This window comes from Pholis gunnellus, assembly GCF_910591455.1.
Source record: "Pholis gunnellus genome assembly, chromosome: 14".
Lineage (NCBI taxonomy): Eukaryota > Metazoa > Chordata > Actinopteri > Perciformes > Pholidae > Pholis > Pholis gunnellus.
The window spans coordinates 5,000,398-5,027,812 of NC_136541.1; the positions used below are offsets into that span (position 1 = coordinate 5,000,398).

At 41.8% G+C, this 27,415-nt stretch overlaps 4 protein-coding genes across 6 annotated transcripts; 1 reads left to right on the forward strand and 3 right to left on the reverse strand.

Annotated features, from left to right (window-relative positions):
- The first annotated feature begins 1,476 nt into the window (after positions 1-1,476).
- On the forward strand, positions 1,477-8,608 carry sharpin (SHANK-associated RH domain interacting protein). Of its 2 annotated transcripts, none has more exons than XM_079173517.1 (9): positions 1,477-1,929; positions 5,025-5,199; positions 6,110-6,208; positions 6,291-6,432; positions 6,519-6,609; positions 6,694-6,979; positions 7,242-7,345; positions 7,615-7,716; positions 7,804-8,608. In XM_079173517.1, the coding sequence occupies exons 1-9, from the start codon at positions 1,663-1,665 to the stop codon at positions 7,852-7,854; spliced, it is 1,317 nt and encodes a 438-aa protein (XP_079029643.1). In that variant the 5' UTR covers positions 1,477-1,662; the 3' UTR covers positions 7,855-8,608. The 2 variants fall into 2 exon arrangements, with proteins under 2 accessions (XP_079029643.1, XP_079029644.1); XM_079173518.1 differs by having other exon boundaries at positions 7,618-7,716.
- A 657-nt stretch (positions 8,609-9,265) lies between these two features.
- gpaa1 (glycosylphosphatidylinositol anchor attachment 1) lies at positions 9,266-13,668 on the reverse strand. Its single transcript, XM_079173737.1, has 13 exons — positions 13,619-13,668; positions 13,214-13,328; positions 12,899-13,078; positions 12,596-12,707; positions 12,340-12,487; positions 12,146-12,247; positions 11,861-12,057; positions 11,541-11,737; positions 11,287-11,440; positions 11,060-11,131; positions 10,784-10,980; positions 10,266-10,436; positions 9,266-10,172 (listed from the first exon to the last, which is right to left on the reverse strand). Exons 2-13 carry the CDS (start codon positions 13,285-13,287, stop codon positions 9,929-9,931), a joined length of 1,848 nt encoding a protein of 615 aa, XP_079029863.1. The 5' UTR covers positions 13,288-13,328; positions 13,619-13,668; the 3' UTR covers positions 9,266-9,928.
- Positions 13,669-14,093: 425 nt separating this feature from the next.
- On the reverse strand, positions 14,094-16,022 carry exosc4 (exosome component 4). The gene is made up of 3 exons (XM_079173699.1): positions 15,831-16,022; positions 14,744-14,950; positions 14,094-14,638 (listed from the first exon to the last, which is right to left on the reverse strand). The coding sequence occupies exons 1-3, from the start codon at positions 15,999-16,001 to the stop codon at positions 14,279-14,281; spliced, it is 738 nt and encodes a 245-aa protein (XP_079029825.1). The 5' UTR covers positions 16,002-16,022; the 3' UTR covers positions 14,094-14,278.
- Positions 16,023-16,512: 490 nt separating this feature from the next.
- On the reverse strand, positions 16,513-26,603 carry prkacbb (protein kinase, cAMP-dependent, catalytic, beta b). 2 transcript variants are annotated; one of them, XM_079172734.1, is made up of 10 exons: positions 26,369-26,603; positions 22,257-22,318; positions 22,053-22,181; positions 21,692-21,790; positions 21,518-21,600; positions 21,295-21,421; positions 21,095-21,190; positions 20,300-20,422; positions 20,020-20,184; positions 16,513-18,114 (listed from the first exon to the last, which is right to left on the reverse strand). In XM_079172734.1, exons 1-10 carry the CDS (start codon positions 26,412-26,414, stop codon positions 17,989-17,991), a joined length of 1,056 nt encoding a protein of 351 aa, XP_079028860.1. In that variant the 5' UTR covers positions 26,415-26,603; the 3' UTR covers positions 16,513-17,988. The 2 variants fall into 2 exon arrangements, with proteins under 2 accessions (XP_079028860.1, XP_079028859.1); XM_079172733.1 differs by having other exon boundaries at positions 21,295-21,600.
- Positions 26,604-27,415: the final 812 nt, after the last annotated feature.

Genomic DNA, 27,415 nt, shown 5'->3' on the forward strand with positions numbered 1-27,415 from the left:
GCTGTGTCTCACTGTACTTGCTGAAAGTTTAATTATTTGCATGTAGACAGGATTTCTAGTTAAATATTTACATGGAAGGTATGTGGCAGTTGGTGCCTTATTAACAGTCAGTGCAGATTAGTGACAACCTGCTTTGTCAGTATGGAATTGAATCATACTTTCTCAGAAAGCTGCAGCTCGAGTCCTCACTAAGATCAAAAAAGTGGATCACATCACTCCAGTTCTGAGGTCTTTGCACTGGCTTCCTGTCCAACAAAGAGTTGACTTTAAAATCCTGCTGTTGGTTTATAAAGCACTGAATGGTTTAGGGCCAAAATACATCTCTGACCTGCTGCTACCTTATGAACCATCCCGACCCCTTAGGTCGTCTGGGACTGGTCTACTTTCTGTTCCCAGAGTCAGAACTAAACATTTTATTTCTTACACTGATTTTTAGTGTTTTAATGACTGTTTTTAATGTTTCAATGAATGTTCTTAATTGTTTTTAAATCTCCTTTTCTTTTGCCTTATGTTTTGATGCTTTTAATGGTTTTATGTGAAGCACTTTGAATTACCGTGTTGTTGAAATGTGCTATACAAATAAACTTGCCTTGCCTTCCTCATGTTACTCTTGGTCCTGACTGTACGTGACACCTGTTGAAACTACAAGTATCTTCTCTGAGACTTCTCCATTTATTACATTAAGCTCAATTACTGCAATGCATTTCTCTCAGGTGATCACAAAATGTCTATTAATCAATTACAGTTAGTTAGTAATCAATTACCAATTAGATTCACTCACAGAGGTGATGACAGGCTCGCTTTGCGCAACCTGTTGTGGTTCTGGCTGGCAGCCTCTGCAGTTTGAATAATGAATACTGGGCATTAGTAAGCTTTCAAAAGACATTTCAGTGACAAATGCAAGTTTAAATTTTGCAATTGAGGCTTTCAGGGATCCCCCTCCCCTATTTCAGAAACTGGCTACATTACTTGTTACTGTACCACAAACTTAGACAAAGAACCACTGAAAAGTGAAATGTCTTTCTCGTTATTACAATAAAATGAATACAAATTGTTGAAATCATATGTTAATTGATGCTATATGCTATATGGATATGTGTAGATGGCAGTCCAAAGTCATTGGAATATCATAATATCTGTCTTAGGGTGGCCTTCATTGTAAAATAGATGAATTGTAGGGCATTCATGTGTTATTTTATTTACTAATTAAGCCTCATTATAATAAAAAATGATTATTCTATTTTTTAAACAAATGTTAGTGGTTATTTTAATCTACAGCTGTTTTCTTCTGTTGCTCTGCCGTTAAAAAAAACAAACAAAATTAAATTGAAATTAATATATAAACACTATATTTCCTCGACTGTACTTTTTATATCCTTTTGAGAAGTGCTTTATTATGTCCGGATGTTTCACGGCCAAGTTTCTCCACGGACATAAATAAAAGACGTACCGCCGTACTTCCTGTTTTGTTTTTATTTCACTCCGGTCCACTCGGGTCGGGTAGCTATGGAAGAATTCACGGGGCGAGGAGACAACGACAGCCTGCCCGCGAAGAAACGCGCTCTCATCAGACACCGGTGAACCAAACAGAAGCAGCGGGGCGGCAGTAACACCTGCCGCGGGGCTTCAGACATCCTCACTCTGCTTTTGGAGTCCGCGGACATGGCGCTCAGCTCCGGCGGCTGGGCTCCCCCGACCCCGGTCCCTGCCCCGTCCCAACAGGCTGCATGCAGCGGCGGGCCTGCGCTGACTCCGTGCTGCAGTACTGTTTTAATGTCAGTCCGGGTCTCGGTGTGCCATTCCGGGATCCGGCCCCTGTGCCTCCCCGGAGCAGGCAGCGAGGCTCTGCGGCTCCAGCTCAGCATGGACCCGAGCCGGGCCGGAGAGTTCAGACTGGCGCTGCGAGACACGAGCGGAAACCGCAGTGTGGTGAGATTTCACACGTACACCTGTGTTGTTTACAAGGTGTGCTGTCGTTACCCGCTTACATATGCTTGTGATGAACCACCTTCCCGAGTCACATTCATATTGTATACCGGTAAAGGCCTGAACACGCCATTTTATGGAGCACTACAATCCAGCTCCTCAGATTCAGATTTAGGGATAAAATCACACCAGGTTTCATTCACACAACATCCAATACATTCCTCCAAGTACTCTGAGGAGCTATTGTACGATGGAGACAATGTTTTTAGTTACTAATACTCTAGTTTTTTTTTGTTTCACTTTCATTTTCGGTCTTCCCATAAGTACACATTCAATTTCATAACATCATCAGAGGATGTTCTTACAGGTGAGGCCTTGGATTGATCATATGCAGCATGACAAGCTTATAAAGCAAGTGTCATGACACGTGTCCCTCTTTGTGTTGTCATCCCTTCAAATTCTTTCTATCATCCAATGAGAACATCTAATGCTTCACCTTCACACTCTAGTCGCAGTGTATGAAAACACATTGCTGTCGCCAGAGTCATTAGCACTGATTCACTATGTTGTGCTGATAGCTTAACTTCCAGGACCCAGAGAGCGTGTTAACATTATTTAAATTAGTCCCAAACAGTCGACGCTCTATCTCAGCATCGGCCTTGTAAGATTAGGGCTGATTGAAACAATAGTTTGCTTGTTTTCAATCATGAAATGGTCGTAAGAAATGTCAATGTTAACATGTGTTTTAGTTTAGTTTAGTTATTTATTTTGCACAATTTAAACAATAAAATAAAAATAAACCAACATAACAGAGATGAATAATATCACAGTGCAGGAAGAGGCAAAAAGCCTTATTTGAAGCCTCCACCTAAATAATATTAAAATATCACAATATTACAGAGAAAATTAAATGAATATGCATAAGATGTGACTACGTAAAATATTATTGTTTTTACAAGATATAAAATATGATAATATGTTTTGATTCAGTTACTTTTTAAGACCATAAAGCTGAGTCTGACGAGCTGAGACGTCCTTGTATGTTCCTCTGCTCAGAGGATGACCTCTCTTGATGTAACACACGATTCCTTTGGCGCCCCCCTCAGACCTAACATTTCATTTGCAGCGAGTGGTAAATATCTGTGAAAAGTGACGAGTTTCTCCTTAATAAAGAGCATTAAAGCCTTCTAGAGCCACCAGTGTGGTACCTGTTAAAGGAGCATCTTTAAAGTCGGGGACTCACAAAAGAAAGATCAGTTTTTTGTTATGTGGTCACCTTTGAAGAAGCAGAAGCTGAAGTATCCTAACTTCTAATTCCTAGTAAACGTCTTTCAAACTCTACGCTTCATTAGCAGACTGTCATCAGTGTTATGCGCTCCGACTTTACCAATCTACTCCAAAGACACGTTCTGTAACTGTGTTAACAGGTTGAGTAGTTCTCCTCTTGACAGGTAAACTGACAGGAAGGATTACTGCTGCGGTCCAGGACCCTCAAAACATCTTTTAAAAATAAAAACTAAATGTATATTTTGGGGAAGTAAGGAAGCAGAGCATTGTACTGCTGTGGACGGGGTCAGCAGCGAAACGTATTTCAGCCACCTAAGAACAGGCCCACTTTATAAAATCTGTATCAAAGCCACAGGACTCCATTGACAAAAACATGACTTTTACCTTTCAGAACATGAACGCTGCTGTTCTACGTTTGGTTAGTTTGCTTGTGTGACTTTGGTGAATCTGAACTAACCCTTTAAAACACAAACTAACCAACGGATCGAGGCAGCGGTCGACCATCAACGCCCGTGTTCTGTGAGGTAAAATGACTGTTTTTGTCAAAGAAGTCTGGTGGCTTTGAAGAGGACGATATAGTGTCTTCAGCTCCCCGTCAGAAGGCTTCAAATACAGCGCACACACAGCAGTGCTTTGCTTCAGTGCTGGTCCTCCTGTCTGTTTCTCTGGGGGCATGACGACCACAATCTCCTGTCGTAATACTTCAAGTTCCTCATACAACCCCACTGAACTTTCCTTCTGAAGTGAAACAGGCCCCACTGGGACACATTTCGGTACAAGAAAGAGTTCTTCTTCTCTCTCAGTATTGGGGTTGATTACTGTTAATTCCCTGCAGACGGGCGTTCTTGATTGTGTGTGAAGTTGACCTTACATTGAACTCTGTCTGTCTCCCCAAATTCCAAACTTTACTCGCTTTGTTTTGACACGTTTCATTATTCTGCCGTGATCCTAAAAAACATCTGACGGGCTTTGGTTTTGGGCTTTTCATCTCGGTAGAATCTCAAAGCAGACAGACCCCCCCCCCCCGACACTGAGACGCTTCTTCATTTGCATACTTTCACTTTGATCCCAGCTCCTTTCAGCTCGTCTGTCTGAGCTGGCAGACTGTTCGCACACAATCATATCGGAGTATAAATAGACTCTCTGGCAGGAGGAGAATCCTTCTTTGCTGCTTTTCTCTTCCCACAACAGACTTCAGCGCCCTAATGGAGCCACGGTGAACGTTAGAGATTATGCGTTTTTCATTTGTCGGGGGATTATATCCTTTTCTCATGCTAATACTCTTGCAAAGTGTATTGCAGTTTTCACCCACATTTTGTACTTTATCTGTTTTCCGTGTTCATAATACATTTAATGGATATAGATGCTGAAGAAAAGGTCGTCAGCAATGTGTAGTTGCAAATGCCCAAAGCTGCCTTCATGCTTTAGAGCTAAAATGATCAATGATTAATGGATTAGTCCACAAATGGGAAACTAATATGCACCTATTTGATACTTTTGTATGTGAATATCTATTGATTTGCTAGTAAATTGAATATCTTTTGAATTTTTGACTGTTGGTTTGATGAAAGTATTAATTTAAAATGTCACCTTGGACTTAAGACATTATAACGGGCATTTTTCAAAGACTAATTGAAAAAATAATAAGCAGATTAGACGCTAATGAAAATAGTTGCAGCCCTCCAATGCCCACTGGACTTGAAATCAAACAATTAGAACTTTTGAATTTGGATTAATTGACTTTTGACAAATGTTTTCTGTGTTTTCTTTCTGTAAAAGTTATTAATTTAAGTTGTTCATGCCTCCCTCAGTTCATCGCAGAGTTTGATCTGCGCTCGGTGCAGTACGAGGTCAAATCTCCTCGCTGCCACGAGATGCGTCTTGCTGCTCCGCCTCACGACTGCATCCGCTTCAACTTCCGCTGCGACCGCGAGGCCGAGGAGTGGGCCACGGTGGTGATGTCCTCCCTGAGAGAGGCGCATCGAGGTCAGTGTGACCATTTCTTTATTGCCCGACCTGCTTTTATTCACGACCAGATGTGTTTTCTGTTCGACAGATGTTGAAAATGTAACAGATTGTTAGACTGGAAAGTGATTACATTTCGTCATTGTGTTTAGTCAAAATGTTCTCTTTTCATTTTGTCAGCTATTTTAGTCTTGACTAGTCTCGTGTCAAATGTCCTTTTTCATCAGATTATATTGAATATTTCAGTCAATGTAGTCCAGCCGAAACAATCGTTTAGTCTTTTTTTATTTTTTTATTTCACATCATATTTGTATCTTTAGTTTGTATTAACTGATGAAAACCACAGATTGAATAATTAAGAATGATACAAATCCAAAGTCTTTCTCATAATAATTTACCTTCGAAAGAAGGAACCACATTAAACATTTTTTTTAAAACACAAAAAATTGGCAGATTTATTAGATCAAAATTCAGCCTCATGGATGATAAAATAGAATACAAGTGCCCAGTCGCCTGTACAGACAGGTAGATGTCCTCTAGACGTAGGGTGGGTGCACTGCGTCCCTAGTTGAGATGCATACCTGTCACTGCAGGCGACCAGCATTAAGTGTGCTATCAGGAGGTAAACTCCTTTTGGCAAGAATCTTTCAAGGTAGATTCTTGTTGCAACTGTAAATGGGGACTTGTGGATGTATAAAGGAAGTATTAAGTATAATGTGTGTTAGTTAAACAATGAGGGAATCATAGTGTGACCTGAATACAATTCAGACAAGAAAACCTTTTCTCTGTTGTTAAAGGGTTTTGTGGGTCTTTATCAGCCAAGTTCAGTTAAAACAAATAATGATGTGATCTCTATTTATACTGGAGCGTGTTGACAACAGCCTGTTTTTAGCACTTTTGAAACACCGTGTCTTTGTTTCTCCTCTGACAGTTGCAAATATCAACTTGTGCGAATCGGACGGCCGACACAACGACGCAGCAGCAGCAGCAGCTACGGAGCAGTGGAGCTCAGCCTCGCTGCCGCTCACTGGTGGGTTTATCTGTTCACCTCTTTCTCCGCGTGCTCTAAAAATGTCACTCTTCAGCGCTTCCGTTCTTTTTGTTTATTTTAGAGGAGCTGTGCTTGGAGCTCGCCAGGGCGATTGAAGCCGGTGACACTCAGGCCGCTTCGCAGCACGCGTCGGCTCTGGCTCGGCAAAAAGCAGCGCTGGCGATTCAGCTGTCTGAAAAGAACTACGCAGAGGGAGCGGTCAGGTGAGGAGGGAGGAGTGTCGGGCTCAGGATTTCTTGCTTCCAGGTTTTGTGTTTTTGCAACTTATAGCGCCGTGTCTGTGTTGCAGTTTATCTGTGGTAGTGGAGGATGTTTCGTCGTCCTGTTGTGTCACAGTGAAAGTCTTTCCTTACATGACCGTGGCTGCACTCAAGCAACAGGTTAGAAAATAGTCTTTTAACTCCATTATTTGAGAGGTGAAGTAGGTTTTCATTCACTGACTCCCGCCACTCTTCGTTCTCCAGGTGTTTCTCGAGTACGGTTTCCATCCTCGCGTGCAGCGCTGGGTGATCGGTCAGTGCTTGTGCACCGAGCCGAGGTCGCTGGCCTCCTACGGGGTGCAGAAGGACGGTGATACGGCGTACCTCTACCTGATCTCCGCCCGACAAGCCCGCGTCACCCGCCAGCTGTTCCAGCAGGACCTGGAGAGCGCCCTGCTCGCCCCACCGCTCCCACTGGGCAACGGCCCCACCTCCCAAGACTGGAGGGGTTACAGCACCCTGCCCTCGAGGCTAACCCACAACAACCAGGGTGGGTTGGACAAAACGTACCCGTTCTGTCACAGTGGAGGCAGTCTTGTGACTTAAAACTATTAATATGAGGTCAAAGCGCCTTCCTGTGTTGTTCATCTGAATTGGACATGAACAGTGACTTTAACCCTGAAGTGCAGTAGAAACAACAGATAAAAATGTCACTGTCCAAATATTTCCTGACTCATTGTAAATAATACATTTAAACTAAGGAAAGTACAGCTTTATAAACATGTTTCTTTAACTGTTTTTGTCGACCTCAGGGAGCACAGGTGGAGGAAGCGACAGACCAGGTGACATAAAAGATGTCCTCGACATTGAGAATCTGCAGCTGAATGATCATACCAATAAAGCCAGTAAAACACAGGTATGTCAGCACAGCAGTCTATATACTGTTAATGAAGCAGTCGCCACGAATGTAATAAGTTTGATTTTAGTGGAAATTAAACTTTTGCTCCGACATACTTTTTTATGATATCTGTGTGCATCGTAATGAAGCTAAGCTATGCTAATACATATAGACATAGATGGAAGAAAAGGCATATAGGAGCGTGTTTGATTTTGGGTAAATATTTAAAATAGTGTAATGAGCCAAATTATTCCTTCTTGAATCTGTTTCAACTCTCCTCCTCTCAGCAGACGGAGTGGGCTTGTCCCTCATGCACTTTCATCAACAAGCCGTCCCGTCCAGGCTGCGAAATCTGTGCCACAGCCAGACCCGACACACACATCCAGCAGGTACTGCATCGCGTCTAGCGATCATTACCTTTCTGTACTACTGTGTTACATTTTCCCTCTTTTTATGTCTCATGTTCTCTCACAAAGGAGAGAGGAAGGAGAGAGGATCGAGGAGAATCCGGTTTAAGCGGCAGCTGACTGCCCATCGTCACTGTCAAGTCGCCATGTCTCACTCACCCACTTACACACACACACACACACACACACACACACACAGCGAGGATGCTAAACAAGAAAATACTCCCATAACGACTGTCAAGTGCACTGAGAGTCCTCTGGCTGCTGGAGCGATTGAAGCACTGTAGCATGAGACAGAGCTGCTGGTCGAGGCTCAGACGATGAACTGCAGACAGAGAGCTTCAGCTTTGACCGGTTACATGAACACGACCATGACACACATCTGAATTTGGCCAGACCTCTGTTATTTATTTTACCGGGTGAGTGTGTGTGTGTGTGTGTGTGTGTGTGTGTGTGTGTGTGTGCGCAGACATCCCAGATGGCCTAATATTTATTTTTAGGTGAGAGAGATGAAGTTCTTTGCATTCGCAGCTGAAGTTGAGGGAATGTTCTACTTTGAGGTTCTGTCGACTGTGAAGCGAGAGGAAAGGTGAAGCCTTGTGCAATACCCTGTTTGTTTGTTGGTTGGTTTTAAAAGAAATAAAAGGCATGGCTGAGAAGAGAAGGGGTTGCATTTACAGGGTTGTCAAGTGCTTTTATTTTTTTATAACATTGTATTAAGTGTATTATTTTTAACAAGATGCATTGAGTAATGTTCATTTTACCAGTTGCTCTAGTTTTACTCGATTCCCTGTGAGCTGTGACAGCAATGGAATGATCTGTTTTCAGTACGTAACACTGTAAAAAGTTGCATCAGCCGAATAAACATAATGGAAATTAACATTCTGTTTGTGTATTGCTCATTGTTCTGAGATAAGTGATGTAGTATCTAGTAATTGATCGACAAGTTGTGTTTCGTTCACAGATGAAAGGATTTAATAGCTGAAGTTAGGAGTACAACTCGTGTACTATTGTCTGTGGCTCTGGAGGGAACTTTCTAAATCTAAAGAAATGATAATGTAGACGGGTTCTTTAAAAAAAAAAAGTCATAGCATGACTATGAAAGTCAGAGTATGTCATGAAAATGTGTCAAATGTAATTAATAGGTCGTGTAAAATAGTATTGTAATTCATAAAAGTCATAGTATACTATGCGATAAAAGAGTCATGGTATAGTTTGTCTTATGATTAGAAATATTAGAATGTAATTTACAGTCATAGTATGTCATTGTATACAGTAGTATGACATAAAATATTAAACAAATGTCAGTGTAGTCATGAAAGTCATAAAATAATAAAAATGTAGTAAAGATTGTCATAGTAGGTATAATATAAACATTTAATGAAAATTCCATTGCATAGTATGCTATAAAAATGTTAGTCACAGTATAGTAGTATAGTATGTCATATAACATACGCATATATATATATATATATATATATATATATATATATATATATATATATATATATATATATATATACACACACACATTTAAAAAAAATACTGAAGTTACAATTTAAGTTCTTTTCAATCTTTTAATTTGGCATTAATAAATATGAAATAAACATATTTCAAAGAAAGTTATCAAAACAAGTATAAAAATATTTGATACGGTGACGACTTGTTCAAAGGATGCAGATGTACAGACGACCGACCAACCGACCAACCGACCAACCGACCAACCGACCAACCAGGTAGTTTCTTCCATTTCAACAGCGGTTTCCTGTTTGCTGTTATCAGCTGGTACTCTTGTCATTCATTACCATCCTGCCTGGAAAAAAAGAGAGCTAAAAGAAACCCAACGCATTTACTTAATGTACCACAAAGAAATTCACAAGACATCCATAAAACGTATTATTTTACCAAAAGCAATCCAACCATGACATTTATAGCTACTTGTGAAAAGATCGTCCCCTCTTCCACTTCATTATTTGTAAGTGAGATATTCAGTACAAAACAGTCCACGTTTATCGAGCAAAGTCTGAGTTTTCCCGACGGTTTTAATTGTGAAATACCAACAAAACGTCCAAAAAAAGGTCACTGCATTCTTTCCAGTGGATTTAACCGTCATTCACGTTACACCCCGAGTGAAGACAAACCTGAGACAACCTCAGAGGGTTTTGTTCCCTATGAAAGCCTTCAGACTTGCAATTTACTTCCAGAAGAGGATGTTCCAGAAAAGCAGCCAGCAAGGATAGACCAGCAGGGCTATGAGCGGGTAAACCAGAGAGCCATACAGGGCGTGGTCCAGGATGCCCTGAGAGATGACCGACAGGTAGAGCATCCAACCGTCCAGGAAGCTGACCGGCATCTCCTGCAACTCTTGGAAGAAAAAGACAGAAAAGAGGAGCGTGCAGGCTGGGCTGAGGATGACCAGGATGAAGGCTGACAGAGCCCTGAGGGGAGGAGAAGACGACAGTAAGGTTATTTGACTGACGCGTGGCGGTACAGAGCCACAATGATCAAAGAGTCCGTGCAGGGCGCGTTACTTTGGTACGTGGGGTGTGACGAAGGCCGCCACGGGCACCAGGGTGAGAGCCAGGATGAAGCCCAGGGAGAAGTTGATGAGCGCGGTGCAACCCAGCAGCACAGCCAGGTACAGCACAGCCACCAGCTTCAGCACTTTCCAGCCCTGCTCGGTCCCCCGACCCGTCAGGAGCCTTCAATAAACAGAGCATCACAGTGCTCTTTAAGCTCTACACGTTACAAGATGTGAAGCATTTCGTGGCATTTTAATCTGTTCTCACATGTTCACAAAAGATTGAAAAAGCATTCATAGGAATTTTTAATCTTTAATTTGATCCCATTAGATATTTGTGTGAAATTGTTATATTTAGCATCTGAATTCTTCAAATTTAAAGAAAAACCCTCCAGAGATATCGCGTTCTAGAGAATGGGACGGATCGACGTCGTGTTGACTGATTGACAACCCGAAAACACAATGCCTCTGGCAAAGCCTCAAATAGAAATAATCTGAATCGGAGTGTTGTCGGTGTTAAGAAGCTACCTGTGTGTGTTGTGAGGCAAAGCCAGGCCTGCCGTGTAAACGGCAATAGCTGTCAGGACCACAGCCTCGGTCTCAGACACCGGGAAGTGTTCCACAGCCACCTCCTGAAAATGGATGGGCAGGGTGTAGAGAGCTACTCCGGTCAGATGGCTGATCACCAGGGGAGTCAGCACGGACAGAACTCCTGGACTGGAGATCTGAGAGGAAGCAGATGTAATTAAAGTTCTGATTTAATGGACTCAAGATCAGTAGGTAGCTTAATTTCTGTTATCTAACCTGCTCAGCGTCAGCGACTCCATCTTCTGTTCTCGGTGGTGGAGATGCAAGTTGAACCCACAGGTCTAAGGCCTGTATCATAGTCAAGGGTGAATATGACAATCAAGCACATATCAATAACAATACGTCATGAATAACACGGGCTGCAATCAGGGTCTACACACATGCTGATTTGTGTCATACTTTTAGATAAAATCATACAGAGTAAAATAATTGAAAAAGGATACACGAAGCAGCAGGATGACGGCAAGCAGGCCGAAGGCTGGCATGTAATAACCGATGGAGACAAAGTGAGAGAGGGAAGGCATGAGGTAGAAGAAGTAGGACTGGTGCAGGCGCTCTAGGAGGTTATTCAGCTTACGATACATTCCTTCCAGGAGCCTAGAGGATATTAAGAGAGACAGAAAAAGAAACCAGTCAGTAAGTGTCAGCTTATGAAGGTAAGATCTACAATAAAAACATTGTAGATACTTGTTCTGACCTGCCAGTGGTGGTGGCGTCAGTCTTGTACTGACGGAAACTGTTGATGCCCTTGATGGTGGCGGCCTCAATGTGGTATCGCAGGAAAAGGCCATGATCCCCCCAGGACCGCCCACTGGCCTGCTTCATCACCATCAGCATCATGGTCTGGACTGCGTGGCTGTAGCCGGACACACTGTCCCAATCATTCCTCTGCAGCTATAGAAACAACCAAAGAGAAAACACAAGTCAAAGCCAAGACAACCTGGAGTTATCTGACCGTTCTGCTCAACAAACAGATAACGTGTCAGGTTTCTACTGCATCGCATCACAAGCCTTCACCTTGCCCTGGATGGTGCAAAGGACTCCGATCTTCTGACAGAAGGCGTAGAAGAGGTTGGCTAGATCCAGGTTGGGGAGCTGGCCGTTGAGGCCTTCCAGGACCAGGTCCAAACTGGTGATGACATCACTGCTGAGCTCCAGGGACAGAGCTGCCTGGATCGAACCACCGCGGCCTTGAAGTGGAGACCAGTCCATACCTAGAGGCACAGTCACTTGTATGAGGATTGAATTCTTCCAGGGATATTTGTTGATGTGTTTTGTAACTGGGTGAATGCCGGTGATTACCCGTAGTGTTGGTGTGGTGGTAGCCCTCCAGCCAGGCCTGCATACCAATCAGATCATGCTCATTCACGAGGAAGATGATGTCTTTGGCCCAGTAAACCTGATCTGTTGAGGAACACAGCCGTCATTAAAACAAGAGAGGCCACAGCAACATCATTCAAGCGGTGGAGAGGGAGGGTTTAGGGTTTAGTACTCACTCCGGAAATACTGTGCCAAGCCAAGCAGCAGCCCCACTGCCTGGTTGTTGTTATCGCCCGGGGTGCAGGGGGCACTCAGCACCAGGGCTTCAGTCCGCGGGGCTCTCGGGGCCCGAAGGATCCCATACACATTTGTGCCTTTTACCATCTGAGAGGAGGGAGTGAGAAGAGGAGGGAACCATGGAATATACAGATAAATAATATAAAAACATGCAAATCACTTGTTGAAAGCAAAAAAACACAATCACAGACTTACGTATCTCTCTTTGTCTTCATCGGGAAAGGGCAGCCTGCGAGAGAACCGCTGGGTAAACACCTCCAGCCCTCGAGACTGCATGGTCTTCACCAGCCAGTCCACTGGCATCCCCCTGCAGAGAAACAACTGGTCACATTAGACTGGTGGGATAAGGGCCAATATTAGACTTACATAAAGGCTAAATTTAACAAAAAAAATCTGACTTTGGCACAGATCCATGCTCTTAGAAACAGTCATCATGAGCAAATCAGAGTAAATAAACTGACTTTTAGATTCATGTTGTGTCTTTATTGTGTTTCTTACCCTGTTTTCTTCTTATGGGCTGAGAACTCTCTGCCCGTGGCCAGCGCCCTCTCCCCCGCAGGAAAGCGCTCCTCCACCATGGTGGACCCCATGGCGTTCTCTGACATGTATGTCCGCAGAGTGAACGGCTCAAACGCTAAACCCATGAACCAGGCCACGCCCGCCATGTAGCAAACCACACTAAGATGGAGAGAATTAAAAAAACATAAATCATATTGAGTTAAAAGTATACGTGCACATTGTGTATTGTAATGAAGTGCATTTGCATTTATTTTTACTGGTGCATTTGAGATTTCGTTCAGACACAAAACTCACCAGATTGGGGCATTGAGGCGGGTTAGCAGGCTGATCAAAGCCCGTCTCCTGTTCGGGTCAGACAGCAGTCCCATGTTGTTGTCCGTTGTAACGCAAAGCCTGGACACACTGGACCCTGAAGGCAACACACGTCCCGTAACACTACGTATCAACTACACACTTAAAATACATGTATTACAAATAACCATATGTGTTCTCATACAGCTGATTTACTGCCAACCATTGTCAGAGCATCTGACAGCTGTGGTTAGCTTACTGCTAGCTTCCTGTGTTACAGCTACCTGGCCGGTTTCGCGAGATTGTAAAATGTTTTACACCGTTTCTCCTCTACAAAGGTGGTTATTATTAACAGTTACGTGGATGATTTTTGTTTAAATATTTCCCATAGTAAGTAAAAAGACATACCTCTTTCCAGTGTACAGCTGGTCACATCCACCAGCAAAGGAGGGGCTTGTTTTAGAGCAACCGCTGCAAAAAATGTTTCTATTTCCTTGTTCCTGCGGTAACATTACTGCGGCGGACTGACTTCCGGTCAAGAAATAAAATACAATAAAAAAAAAAACTTTTAACCATTTGGTTTCTGTATACATGAAAGGCTAAATTCGTGCTTTTTCTAATATAAAGTACGTATTTTACTTGTTTTCCAGTTACAGATGTCAGCGCTGCATTTTGCATTTCAAAAATGAATTCTTACAATAGTTTTATTACTTTTAACAAACAAAGCTAATGTACACACATTTAAAGCCTCTAAAACATGAATAACTCCATATTGTTATATTCATATTTTGTAGATTTTCCATGGTGGCTCCCGTTAAGGTTTGAACCTCTAAGTACCTTAAACGCAACCACTGACAAATGAGCAAACAACACACACATGACGCAGGGTTGACAAATTTATTGTTAGCTTCACACATATACTGTACAAAGGTATAAATGCCATGAATACTTAAAAAAAAAAAAACATTCACTCCAAGATTCTCTCATCTTTCCTCTCCATTCGGTCCAATAACACTTTTCCAGTCTGCAACCAAAACCACAGTCTAGATGTTCCTCCTCCTCCATGCATCACTCTCCAGAGAGCACAGAAACCTCTTTGAGATGTTGTCGCACCACCTCATCCAGCACCTTGCTCACACCTTTACAAGCTGTCATGGCGGCTTCGATGAGGGCATCCAAGTGATCCTGATGTAGTCTGGCGTCCATCTGCAGCAGAGCGATCTGCCCGCCCCGGGGCAGCAGCGCCAAGGCCAGCGAGCTCACTCCTCCGCTTTCCTCTGCATAGCAAAGGTCAGCGAGCGGCGTCTCATCCACGAACCCAACCGAGCAGGCGCACACGTAGTCCCGCATGGGGATGCCGGCGTCAATCACCGCCAGAGTGGCAGCATTCACACACACGCTGTAGTTCCCGCCGTCTGACTGCAGAATCTGTGTGGAAAGAATCATTACTATCATTATTAATATTGTGCCTAAGATGGGGAACACTATAAACCCCCAACACCACCAATCCACCCCTCACTGTTCAACGTCTACCTTGACGTAGATGTCTATTTGAGAGCGCGGGTAGAGCTGGGTCATCACCGCGGCTTCAAACGTCTGCTTGAGGTGGAGGCTCATCTCAGTAGACTTGCGGTCCCCGTGCGGCCTCCTCTTCCTCTCCCCTGTGCTGAATGTGGCCATGCTGTACTGGCAGTTGATCATAGCTCGATCGTGACGAAGCCAGCTGCGTGAACCTCGTATCTAGGGGTTGATTGGTGATTTGATATGGTCATTAACCAGCTCATGTGAATTGTAGTATATCATGTTAAATTCTGATGCCCAAATTAATGATTTTAGGCAAATTACAGTGAACTGGAACACAGTTTATTGCGTTAAATATAAATTTCAGCATAATAAATGGGATTTTTATTTCATTTGCCACATTGTGACACACTTTATTAGGTACACTTGTAAAATGTAATGCAATCCAAAACAACAGCGCAGCCATATTCTACCTTGACAAGGATAATAATACTTAGTTTAACTGTATGTCTATTAATGGGGTAGTGATTGGCAGAGGTGTTGAGCTGGACTACTTTATGTTTGTTGATATTAATCATATTTGCCCACCCCATTTACAAAACACGAGGGGGGGGGGGGGGGGGGGGGGGAGATTATAAACACGTTTCAACATAATGTATCAAATACAACACCTAACTACGACCTCAGGAGTATATTTGAAGTAACACCTCCACACAAAGTTTGATCTAAACTTCGTAAAGGTACAATAAGTTGGCTGAGCTGTTGTACTACATTGTACCAATAAAGACGGTAGGAGGGTGTATTTTGTAGTTATAACATACATAGTAAAAGATAAATAAATAAAAAATTATGAATATGCATTGATGCATGAATGCATTATGGGAAGTGTTAACACACTGTCCAAGACAACAACAACAAAAACCTGCTTTTACTCTGAACTACATTTCCTTTGGACACATGCAAATAACAAACCCTCTTCTAACACATGCACCGTATATTTACCCACTCGGGTCTAATGAAGACTGCTCTGCTTTACCGCTATTATAAATGTGTGCGGTTAACTGTTGGCTAGCCGGCCCGTCCATCCGTCGCTACTCACTTCATGCGGACCGTAGACTACAGCCAGAGCTTTGGTGTTTCCCTGCTCTAAATACGCGGAGCCGTCGGCCTGAGCGAACACACCCATGCGGGCCTGAACCTTCCGCAGCTCTGAGGCTTTTCTTCCATCTAAACGGTATCCCTGGTCCGACAGCAGCTCCAGGCCCGCCATGTTTCCGCAAACTTCGTTCGGGTGAACAGCAACGCAACGCCCCACGTGTCTGCCGATGCACTACATTACCCATACACCCGCTCACTGGGAGGACTACGGAAAGAGAAAAGGTCCAAATGTAATACGTTCGGATTGTATGTTACAAATGGGAATGCATGTTTTTGTAGTAAGAAATGTAATAAATAAATACAATTAAATACATTTAAAATGGTCTGAAAATAAGAATGTATTAAGTTGTCGTATTTATGTAACTCTTTATGTGCAAATAAAATATATTTTGGTCGACTGGGGTACAATTTTGAACCTCCTTGTGTGAAAAATATGATAAAATTGATGTTTTGGTACAAAATGACCCATGGAAATCCCTGGACAACACATTAAGGTCAACTACCCCGCATCAAGTAAATACTAGTCTGTGTCTTTATTGCATTTATCTTTTCTGGACTTGTGGTTAAATTCAAACCTAGTGATAGGCAATAGTCACAATGCACGGAGAGTTACACAACATCAACACTTTTAAAAATAAAATTTATTAGCATCTCTAATGTGTATAAATAAAAACATATATGAAACAATGTATATATGTATGATGTAATGAGTTGAACAATAACAAGGTTACATGTGATACAAAGGAGCAGTCTTTATTTTAGCCAGTGTATTGTGAGGAAAACTGTACCTTGAAATCAAGCCTTCAAATATGCATACCTATAAGTTGCAAATCTACATTCTTTGATAAGAATGAAACAAAGAAATCTGTTTTCGGGGGGGGGGGGGGGGGGGGGGGGGGCAACAGGGAAAATACGGTAAATATGCAGATTTGCGTTCCTGTTTCTTAAGATTTAAAACATCTTTGATTTAATACATTACAAATGATGTACTTAAAAAAAAAAAAAAAGGTTTTACTGACAATGTTGCGGCTTTCACACCGACCTTCTCGATTTAACATTACACTCAACAAAAATCCTCAACAGGATTTCACTTCACTCGTTTGCATTTACTAAAGTCACATTGTTCCACAGACTCATAACAAAGGGTCTTTATAAGCAGACCTGAAATCTAGGGACAATATGACTATAATGTTAAGACACAGCGACAAAAGAATAGTTAAGATACCAAATGACAAACATGTAACTGACAGATCCCAAAAGGATCAAACAAACAACTTGATTTGCATTTTACACGTAACAAGGTTTGTCATTTTCTGCGATTGCTTGCTATGCCTGGATCAGAATACCAAGAAGACGGTGAATGGATGCTTTTGTGTGTGTGTGTGTGTGTGTGTGTGTGTAGGAGGGGTCTGAGGATTTGGCTCTCTAGGCAAAAAGCAAAGAAAGGACCTCTCTTCTTGTGTCACCCAAAGTTTCTATTTGGTCATGCTTTCAAAACTCAACGTGTTCAAATGTCTTAAAAAACGGACAGATATGCACATAGGACGAATGCTACCTCTGAAAGCTGGCCAGAATTTTACAACAGCCAATGTGACGTGGACTCGTAACAGATCATTAAATATACACCGCTGACGTCTACAGGGAGCAGCCTACAGCGCACACGAGTGTGTGTGTGTGTGTGTGTGTGTGTGTGTGTGTCAACCTCCCGTAGACGAGTCAGTTACAATGTGTGGACTCTTATTGGCCGTAGTCTTAGTGTTTCCTCATAAATTGAAAAATATCACAATTTTTTAAAAGGGGATAACAACATCCAAGACTAACTGCTTCAAAGTAAAAAAAATAAAATAAAGAACGGTGGGTAGGTACAAAAAAAGGAAAAAAAGAAAAAAGTGGTGAGTCTGCTTTAATACGCAGGTGTACGTGACAGTGAGAGGTTATCGGCACCCAAGGATCATGGCGACCTCATCCAGCCGTATGGAATGAAGGGACTATGTAGTAGATCTGAAAAACGATGGTCTCTGCTCCATCCCAAGTCTTTAGAAGAGTGCAAAGATCTTTATTATTTCCTTATTTCCCTGATATATCCATGTTCTCGCATCCTAAAACTCGGCAAACTCCCTCCCGCAATTTTCCATTTCAGAAACACGGACTTCCTCCTCCTCGTAGTCGTCGAAGTTGCTGGTGTCGCCTGCGCCTCTGCACTTTGGTATGAACGGGGCTTCCACCTGCAAGAACAAGAGAACATACTTTAAGAGGCAGGATTTACATTTATTTAATCATTATTTACTTATTCATCTGCACTGCCAATGAAAAAGAACACACAGCGAAAGGAAAGTGATTATTTCTCTGATGAAGGACAAACAGAAAAACTGACACAAACAGCTTCCAGCAACGTACCTTAAAGTCCAACTGGCATGAATGAATGATGCTAAAATACACTGAATAAAAGATTAAAGGGGGCAGAATCATTTAAACGAAACATTCTCCCTCCACACCTTTTCAAAGTCGGGATCGGGGGAGGGTGGGTCCAACAATCAAGCCTACTTCATGCAGTTATTTGCAAGATAACGTAGTATGCAGGATTTGAACTTCTCACTCAAGCTTTCATTTCATTCACACAACCAGCTTCACCACTTTTCCTGTTTGAATAACAGCTGTGCTACACCATGACTTTCTCTGAGGACATACTGCCTGAATCCCCATTTAACAGCCGGCCTTTCATCCCGCCTTCAAGTGTCACCATCTGAAACAGCTATAAACACTTTAACCGGTTCAGACGACGCTTTGTACAAACTACTTCATCTCAAGCATAAAAAGACATTTGGTTTTGAATTACAAATATATTTTTACCTCTGTTTCTACCAGCTGTTTAGCTAAATTATAAAGTTCAACGTTTTGCAGATAAGTCCTAATATTATACTGATACCTTCTTCTTATTATGTTGCGATTGCTTTACATTTAGCAGACTATATGAAACTGCATTTGAGCCCCTCTGCTGTGATTCTGTTTTCTCTAAAAGGCTACAATACAGCATTTACTTATTTTTCTCAGGTTAAAGTCTCATTTCTGTGAGCAGTCGGTACCCAGTACAAAGCAATGTTCGTATTCTTTGAGGCTAAAGTTGTCCGTCCACCTCCCTCAACTCTGTATTTACTAAACATGCAGTGTGTTTGACGACGAAGGTGGAAAGATACAGAAGGATCGGTCTTCAGCTGGGAATCAAACACGTACATGGATTGGTTTGTGTGCAGGCCGATCCACTTAAACACCCCTAAAGTCCTTTGCAAAGTTCAGGACAATGAAATGTCTTTAAAATTTGGACGAATTCAAGGTTTGCCATCATTAACCCTAAAAACGTTATTTCATTATAAATGAAAAATCTTTGTACAAAATTTGCAGATAAATAAAATGAATCTGATCACTTAATCAATACAGATGTGGATGTTTTATCAAGCCTTAAACTTCATTTAATAACAAAAAAAAAAAGTTAATTTAATCTTTGGGCTTACGACTGTTGGTCGGACAAAATCATTTTCATTATCTTTAACATTTTATAGACTAAGTAATTGTCAATAATGAAAATATTCATTGTAAAGACAAAAAAGAAAATGAGTGAAAATGGGTCTAAAACAGCCTATTGCAATAAAACCACAGCCTGACATTGTCATACAGCAATATTCAAGAAGCAAATCTACTCTTTTCACTGAACAGAGGCTGTAAACAGACACACGACATTGTGTCTGATGGAAGCAGCTATTGTGCAACCAACTCTTGCAAAGCATGGGGGCAACACTGAATCAGGGCAATAAAACGAATCGTCAGAAAGAACCAGTGTGCAGATTATAAAACCGTATTGTGATTGTATAATGAGTTAAACAGGATCAACAGATCAATGAGAGTCAAGCCTGAGCAAAATATCTACTTTGATTAATCGAAGAACTCCATTATCATTGTCATCCTGCAAAATGGCTTCTGGCACCGATGGCTCACAGCCAGCAGAACTGGAATTTTTACAACTAGCAAAAAAAAGAAAAATCAATCCCAGTAAATCAATATCTAATTAACTTGTTGTGTTCTTCTTATAGGGGTCACAGTGTTTGGTGTCACTACTAAATGTGTATGTGTCTTGCCTTTCTCTCGTAGATCGCGATCCAGTCTGTTGTGGCAAACCATTTGTGGCTCTTGATGTCGTTGACTCCGTTCTTCAGGTTGCCGAAACGTTTGGTCAGATCCACCTGCAGCAGGTTTCTCAACAGGTCCTTCAAGTCGGAGCTGAAGTGGGACGGGAACCGTACCTACAAAGAAGAAGAAATAAAGTTTTTTCCTCCTAGCAGTAGAAACCTGAGTTTTCTACACACAACTATAGCCGTCAGGTAGGAAGCACATTCCAGATTTAAAATGCCCGCCTACCTTCCCAGACACAATCTTCTCATAGATCTGAATTGGCTCGTCTGCAAAGAATGGAGGGTAACCAGCTGCCATTTCATATATGAGGACTCCGAGGGCCCACCAGTCCACAGCTTTATTATAGCCCTACGAAGATTTGAGAGAGGTACTTCTGTTAATGATGTATAACTTCATTGTGAAGGCATCTTTAAACCTTGAGAGGGAACTTCAAACCTCCCAACTGGCTAACATCGAACAAGGGAGTAAGTTTACTACGACGTACATTTCTACCTAAATGTTTGTTCTGCATTACTTTGATTATCTACTGATGCAAAGGACTAAACAAAATGGTGCCTCTTGGTGTTGTAGAGTGACTTTTGTCCCGTATGATTGTTGGTCAGGCAAAAAGCCTGACTTTTAGTAAAGACACTTAAACTAGCGTGACATCTTATCTGCTTTAAACTCTTTTGTAGCTGTGCTGGAAAACCTCAACGTTATTAAACACGGTCCATGTTTAACCAATCACCTCTCAGAGGAACAAAAAATAATACGACCAAACTAAAATCTGCTCCCAAAAATGCAATGTGTTTAAAGGGACAGTGTGTAGGATTTGAATATATCTAGTGGTTGCAGATTTTCCAAGACGAGCCTCTGAATATTTTATTTCTGCCAATAAATCCCCTGAAATGCTAAACGCTGGCCCTTTAAAGATGGAGTTTTGGTTTGAGCACAAAGACAGGAAAGTGAACATTGTGACAAAAGAAAATATCAAACAATCTCTCTGTTCAGACATTAAAAAGATTAAAAAAAACTCCTTACCTTGCTGAGAATGATCTCTGGCGCCAGGTACTCCGGTGTCCCACACAACGTCCAGGTCCTGCCTTTTACCCTCTTGGCAAATCCAAAGTCTGTCACCTTTAAGGAGCATATATATATATATACATAAAATACATTGCCCAAGTGTTGACTTGTAAGACGGAGCAGCGTTACGTATTAATTTTTCCGTTGTTCCAGCTCACCTGAATATAGCCGTGGTGGTCGATTAGCAGGTTCTCGGGTTTCAGATCTCTGTATATGAGATCTAGTGAATGGAGGTACTCAAAGGTCAGCACTATTTGGGCGGCATAAAACCGTGCATGTGGTTCACTGTAGAGGAGGGAGAAAGTGTGGTTATGACACACACACACACAGATGAAATAAAAGATGAAATAATGCGTGACTTTAATAGTGAGACACAGAAACCTGAACCTTCCGATTCGTCTTAGGTGTGAGAACATCTCTCCTCCTGGAACATATTCCATCACCATGTACAAATTGGAGTTGTCCTAAAAAACAAAGTTTAAAAAGCCCACTTATACCACGCTTCATAACTGTATAAATTAACGTAAATTACTAAAAAATAAAAGCCCACTGTACCTTAAACGCATACTCTAGTTTGACAAGAAAGGGGAAGCTCACAGCCTGTAATATCCTCTTCTCGTTTAGTGTGTGTTCTATTTGCTTGAGCTTCACCACCTGAAAGATAAAGAGAGATAAGAGGACCTTGTCGGGCTAAATCTCACTCACTGCAGCAGCAGAGATAGCAGCCACAGAAAGGAAAGGCCGCCTCTAGTGCTTTATTTATTTAACTTGGGTCCCTTAATAGTCAACAAGAACAAGCTTTAACGTTGTGTAACTTCAGGGAGATATGAAGGTGTTAAGTGTTAACAGCACATGTCAATAACACTTTTATGTATTTCACAATGTTCCATGAGGCGGGACACCTGCGTCCACTGACCTTCTGCTTGTCCAGTATTTTCATGGCAAAGTATTGCTCTGTTCCTTTGCGATTCACCAGCATGACTCTTCCAAACGAGCCGGTACCCAACGTCTTTAGTCTGTCAAAGTCGTCGAGGCACGTCGTGCTCTGTGAAAACATCAGCGCGTTAGTTTATTCTGTGGACGCAGCCACCAAAAATATGAGCGTTTTCATCTTTCGTACCTGTGGTGGGGATTCCCATTTCCGTAAGAAATCTTCTTTCGCTTTGGCTAGAAACTCTTTCACTACAAAAAGAAAGAGAGAGCACAGACAGATACAGTTAGCTCTTGTCTGGTGAAACAAACTGAATTATTGTTAATAAAAACACATCGGGTTTGAGATTAAACTGGCAAAAAGACCAAATGCTATATCGTACTAGAAGGGGAAAGGAAGAATTGAGGGAAATGTAAATTAAACTGTAAATCAACGGAGAAGAACATGGGCAAAGTCAACTCTCATCTGGATATACATTAGAATGGGATACTGAACATATGACAATTTGTTCTAAAGATGAGACAAAACAAACACAAGACAACAACATTCAGGACAGGCAGACTAGTGATGCATGCCAAGACACTCAGTAAATCTGTTACTGGTATTTAGTAGCCTTGTTCAAAAGGGAAGAGGGGCCACACACAACACAACACTCAGAATTACAGGGTAAGTTTATCTGAGCATCTTGTGCATCACTTGACACAGTTGAGGAGAAGGCTATTAAACACAGCATTAAAAAAAATTATAATTAAAGACAAACCAATGTATGTGAAATCCAGATTGAGAGAATGTGGGTAACAAAAACACGGACTTATTATCAAAGCACACAATAAAAAGCAAGCACATCTAGCAAGTAGTCACAATGAGACCAATGGCGCTGTGGTCATCTTTTGGAGGAATGAGCATACCGAACGTCTCTATTGATCGCCACGGTTTTGCAGGAACAATCACCCACACGGATGGGATGATACGGAAGAGAAAGACAGAGAGAAATATAGAGTTCATGTACATAACAACAGGTATAACACGTCAACAAACATGGTTGAGCGACAGGTATGAAAACAGAGTTGACATTCGCCAGAGGAATTTAACCGGAGACTGACTGTCTGCTGAGATAAATGAAGAACAGGTGTACCAAAACGCCAAGTAGCAGCAAGTCATTGGAGCATATTAGGTCAGATGGACAAGATAACGCTGCATTCTGGAGAACAAAACATTTGAACACTGCGTTATTCTACAAAGCTTTACACTTTGCTGAAGCTTATGATGAGGACCTGCACCTTAATCTGTCCACTTTTCTCACGAAAATAGTTTTGAAAAATAGAGAACGAAAACTTCCGGTTCCCTCGTCTTGAAGTCAATGTGGTTTTTTTATCTGGTTTTAGTTAGAAGCTTAAAATAAGGTCTGTGGTAAACACAAGCTTAAGCGATGTTAATGTTTTGTTCCGCAACATGAAACACGTCAGTAAAGACCCCTCTCGTGAATTTTTAATCTTTCATGCGTCCCTAAAACTACAAAACGTCATCAGGCCGACTAGTCTGCCTTTACGGCCTTGTGGTTAGCGTTCATGACATGCATCATAAAGGTTTGTTTGCCACAGAGATTATTTTCTGCAATAATCCGGTAGTAAAATATCATATCATGATGACTGCTTTGAGAAAAATAGAGCTAAAACAATTAGTAATCGACAGTAAATCAATCCACAGCTATATTCATTTTACAAGCATCCAAGTGTCCGCTTCCTGATTGTGAGGATTTGCTGCTTTTCTTTCTAACAACTATTTTCATTATTGATTACCCTGACTTTTATTTGATTGATTATTCATTCTCTATATGAAAGGTCAGAATGTCCAACACAGAACAGTTTGTCAGAACCAAAGATGATGATACCAGCCGACCTCACCGCCAAAGATATTACATTTGTAATGATGTAAATCAGAGAAAATCTGCAAATATTCACATTTGAGATGCTGGAATAATCAATTGTTTGGCAGTTGAAACATGACATAATTAATCAATCATATTATAGTTGTTGATTCATTTTCTGGTGACCGACTAATCGATGAAGCGACAATCATTCCTACGCATCGTAGAGCTAATTAATCAAGAAAATAACCCGCAGATGAATTGATAATGACAAAAAATTAAATCTACAATGACTTAATATCCCTCCTCCAGTCACAGAGACTTGTAACAGTTAAAATAAATAGGAGGTATCTTTGTACACACAACTGTGCTTTCAGGGACCAAATGGTCCAAAGCCAGCAGAGCTTTCCAACCCTTCCTGACAGCAATGCCAAAATCCAGACAAGCATAACTTGGTTGGGTTATGTCAGCCTGTTCTGTTACACCAGTGTGAAACACAACACATGGGCACGGTGAAATAAAATATGTGTCATGGTGGCAGCTGTTTAATCTCGCTGTGCAAGCGAGACTGCCGAGGTGCTGCTCTAACTGTCCCAGCTAACGGCGGCTATATACAGTAAACACAGGTACTCTGGTATGTGTATATATACAGCAGTGTGGGTAAACCACGTTGTCTAGTCAAGAGTGGCTGCACTCCAGACAAATCTGCAGCTCAGGGCCCGGTGTCAGCTTAAACAGGTTTAACAGTACGCAGTATCTAGGCATCATAGTTACACTCAAAAGAAATGCTTGGCAGGATGGGAACTATTGCTGATCTGATCATCTGTCTGTCTGAGAGGCTCTCTGGTTGGCACTGTTCCCTGTGCCTGGTCTCTCTCAACAGGTCAATAAATCCAAGAGGAAGGTATTCGCTGCATCATAAAGTGCCAGTACTTAAAACAAACAAAGCGGGTACTCTGCATGCGTTTTAAGATTATAAAAAATACATGAAAGTAGTTGACAATTTCTGTGCAAAAGTGACTCATTTGAGGCCATCGAATGCAATGACTTCTGCAAAACAAAAAAACACCTGCAGCTTTTATCTTTACAGCCAGGTATAGGGGAAACATTTCTGATTTATCACACATGCTCAATGATGACCAGCTGCACACATCAAAGTATACAAGCGTAAAGTAACACAGGCCTAGGCCTAGTTACGTCAAACCTTTCAAAGCTTGTAATACCCCTTATCCTCTGACGGAGGTCTGATGACAAGCTGCTCCGGTCAATGACGAGCTGAATGTGAGAAGCGAGCCCTGGTGGACCTCGACCACAGCAAGATTAGAAAAGGGGCTCAAGTCCCACAATTCAAGTGTGTTTGTTTGAGTGTGTGTGTGTGCGTGTGTGTGTGTGTATGCTGGGAAGACAGCAGTGGGTCCAGTTTTATGAATGGAAAGAGGGCATTTGTCATTTCTTCACCATATTTGGTCAGGGTGCTGTACAGAGGGAAAGCTTTGTTTATGTAGCCAAGAATAAAATGTGGCAGTGAAGCCCGAGGCTGAAACAGTCCCACACTGCCTTTATTTAATAATACAAAAATATATATATATATATTAGCTTTTTATAACAATTACTCATGGGGTTTGTGGTTTATTGCTGCAGATTTAACAACATCAGAGCAAAGTTTTCAGCTAGCTGAGCTGCAGCTAAACATACAGTAAGACCCACATCCTGATTGTTATACACAAAAGTTAACGATGATGATAACACAGGGGAGATGATGAAGTGATGCTCGCCTGGAGACGTTTTAGCCATTACCTAAGAGGAACAGGAAGCGACTACAACGCCGTGGCTAACTATGTGTGCGTGTGTGTGTGTGTGTGTGTGTGTGTGTGTGTGTGTGTGTGTGTGTGTGTGTGTGTGTGTGTGTGCGTGCAGGCCTGCAGAGCTACCTCCATCAAGAGGCAATGAAATGACAGAGGGGCCTTCTGGGGCTAATCCCCCCACTCATAGCTTAAGTTAGCAAGGCTAGCTGGTTATCAAGCGTGATCCCTCTTGTGCTCCAGTTGGCATGCAAACAGCCTTTTAACCCGTGAGCTCATCGATAAGGTGGAATTTATCGAAAAGCTTTAACAGGCTGTTTAACACTGCAGCCGAGAAAAAAAACACACAACATCCACGGGGTCTTCTTGCTACTAGCTAACTTAGCTATAGGCATCTTTAGTCATTTTTAACGTGCAAAAAAAGAAACAGAAACACACAAACACTCTCCTGCATTTATATTGTCAACTAAATGGAGTGTTTGTACCGCTGGTGGGATAACGGACTGCTTTCACGTTACTGTCGGGACAGTTTCAAGTGTTGTAAACAGGCTATAGCTACCTATACTTCGAGGAGGTGTGATAAGTGTCACAAAATAAGGACACAAATGGAGGCCAAAACAACAGGGACTCACCGCTCTCTAGCTCGTTGCCCTTCTTGGCGGTGGCAGCGTTCCCCATGGTGTGTGGAAGACACGGCTCCGACTGAGGAGAGAGGAGAGGAGATGGCGGTGGCTAGCTAACCTTCCTTTTCCTACAGCTCTTATTTCCCGAGATGCTTGAAAAAATGGGTTTAAAAATAAAAAATTCAGTCGGTTCAAACGTGAGGAAATACAGTCCGGAGTGTCCCTTCATAAGCGACCCCCCCCCTCTCTCTCTCCCTCTGTGTGTGTCCCCCTCTTCTTCTTCCCCCGGGTAAAGATTTCCGCTCCTGCTAGTTTAGTAACGGCTGTAACGGTTGACATGAAGCTAGCGGTCACTTCTGTTTCGGACTCAGCTGCTCGCTCTCTCTCTTCCTCCTTCTCACTCCTTCTCTCTCCCTCTCTCTGACTCTCTCTCCCCCTCCCTATCTCTCTGTCTCATCAGAGATGTCCTGTCAAGATACCAAAAACGGGTTTTTGCAGATGCAAAGAGTAATATGATAGACTGAAGCCTATGAAGTGGTGAAAGAAGTATCCAGATATTTTAAATCATATTTTATATATTTTGTAAAAAAAAAGAAGTTATACCTCCACTTTAAAAAGTACTTTGTTCCAAGTAAAAGTCCTCCATTTAAAAAAATCTTAAATAAACTAAAAGTACCAAAAGTAACCCCACTCATTAGGCAAAATGGCCCATTTCAGAATAATATATATTACTGGATAATAATAAGTGATGCATTAATGTGTACTTCACTTTAATGTTGCAGCTGGTAAAGGTGGAGATCATTTTAAATTACTGCATGTACTACTGGAAAGCTTAACCAATAATAAATCATGATTATTTATTTTGATTTATATCCCGTAATTATAATCTAAATCTGCAAAGCCACTAGTAACTATAGCTATAAAATAAATGCAGTGGAGCAAAAAGTACCATTTTTGCAGTCAAAATGTAGTCCCAAATTTCAATTTTCTGATCATGCCTCACAATGGTTTGACTCGTACCTCAGGGGAAGAGTACAATGTGTGAGAGTCAATGGG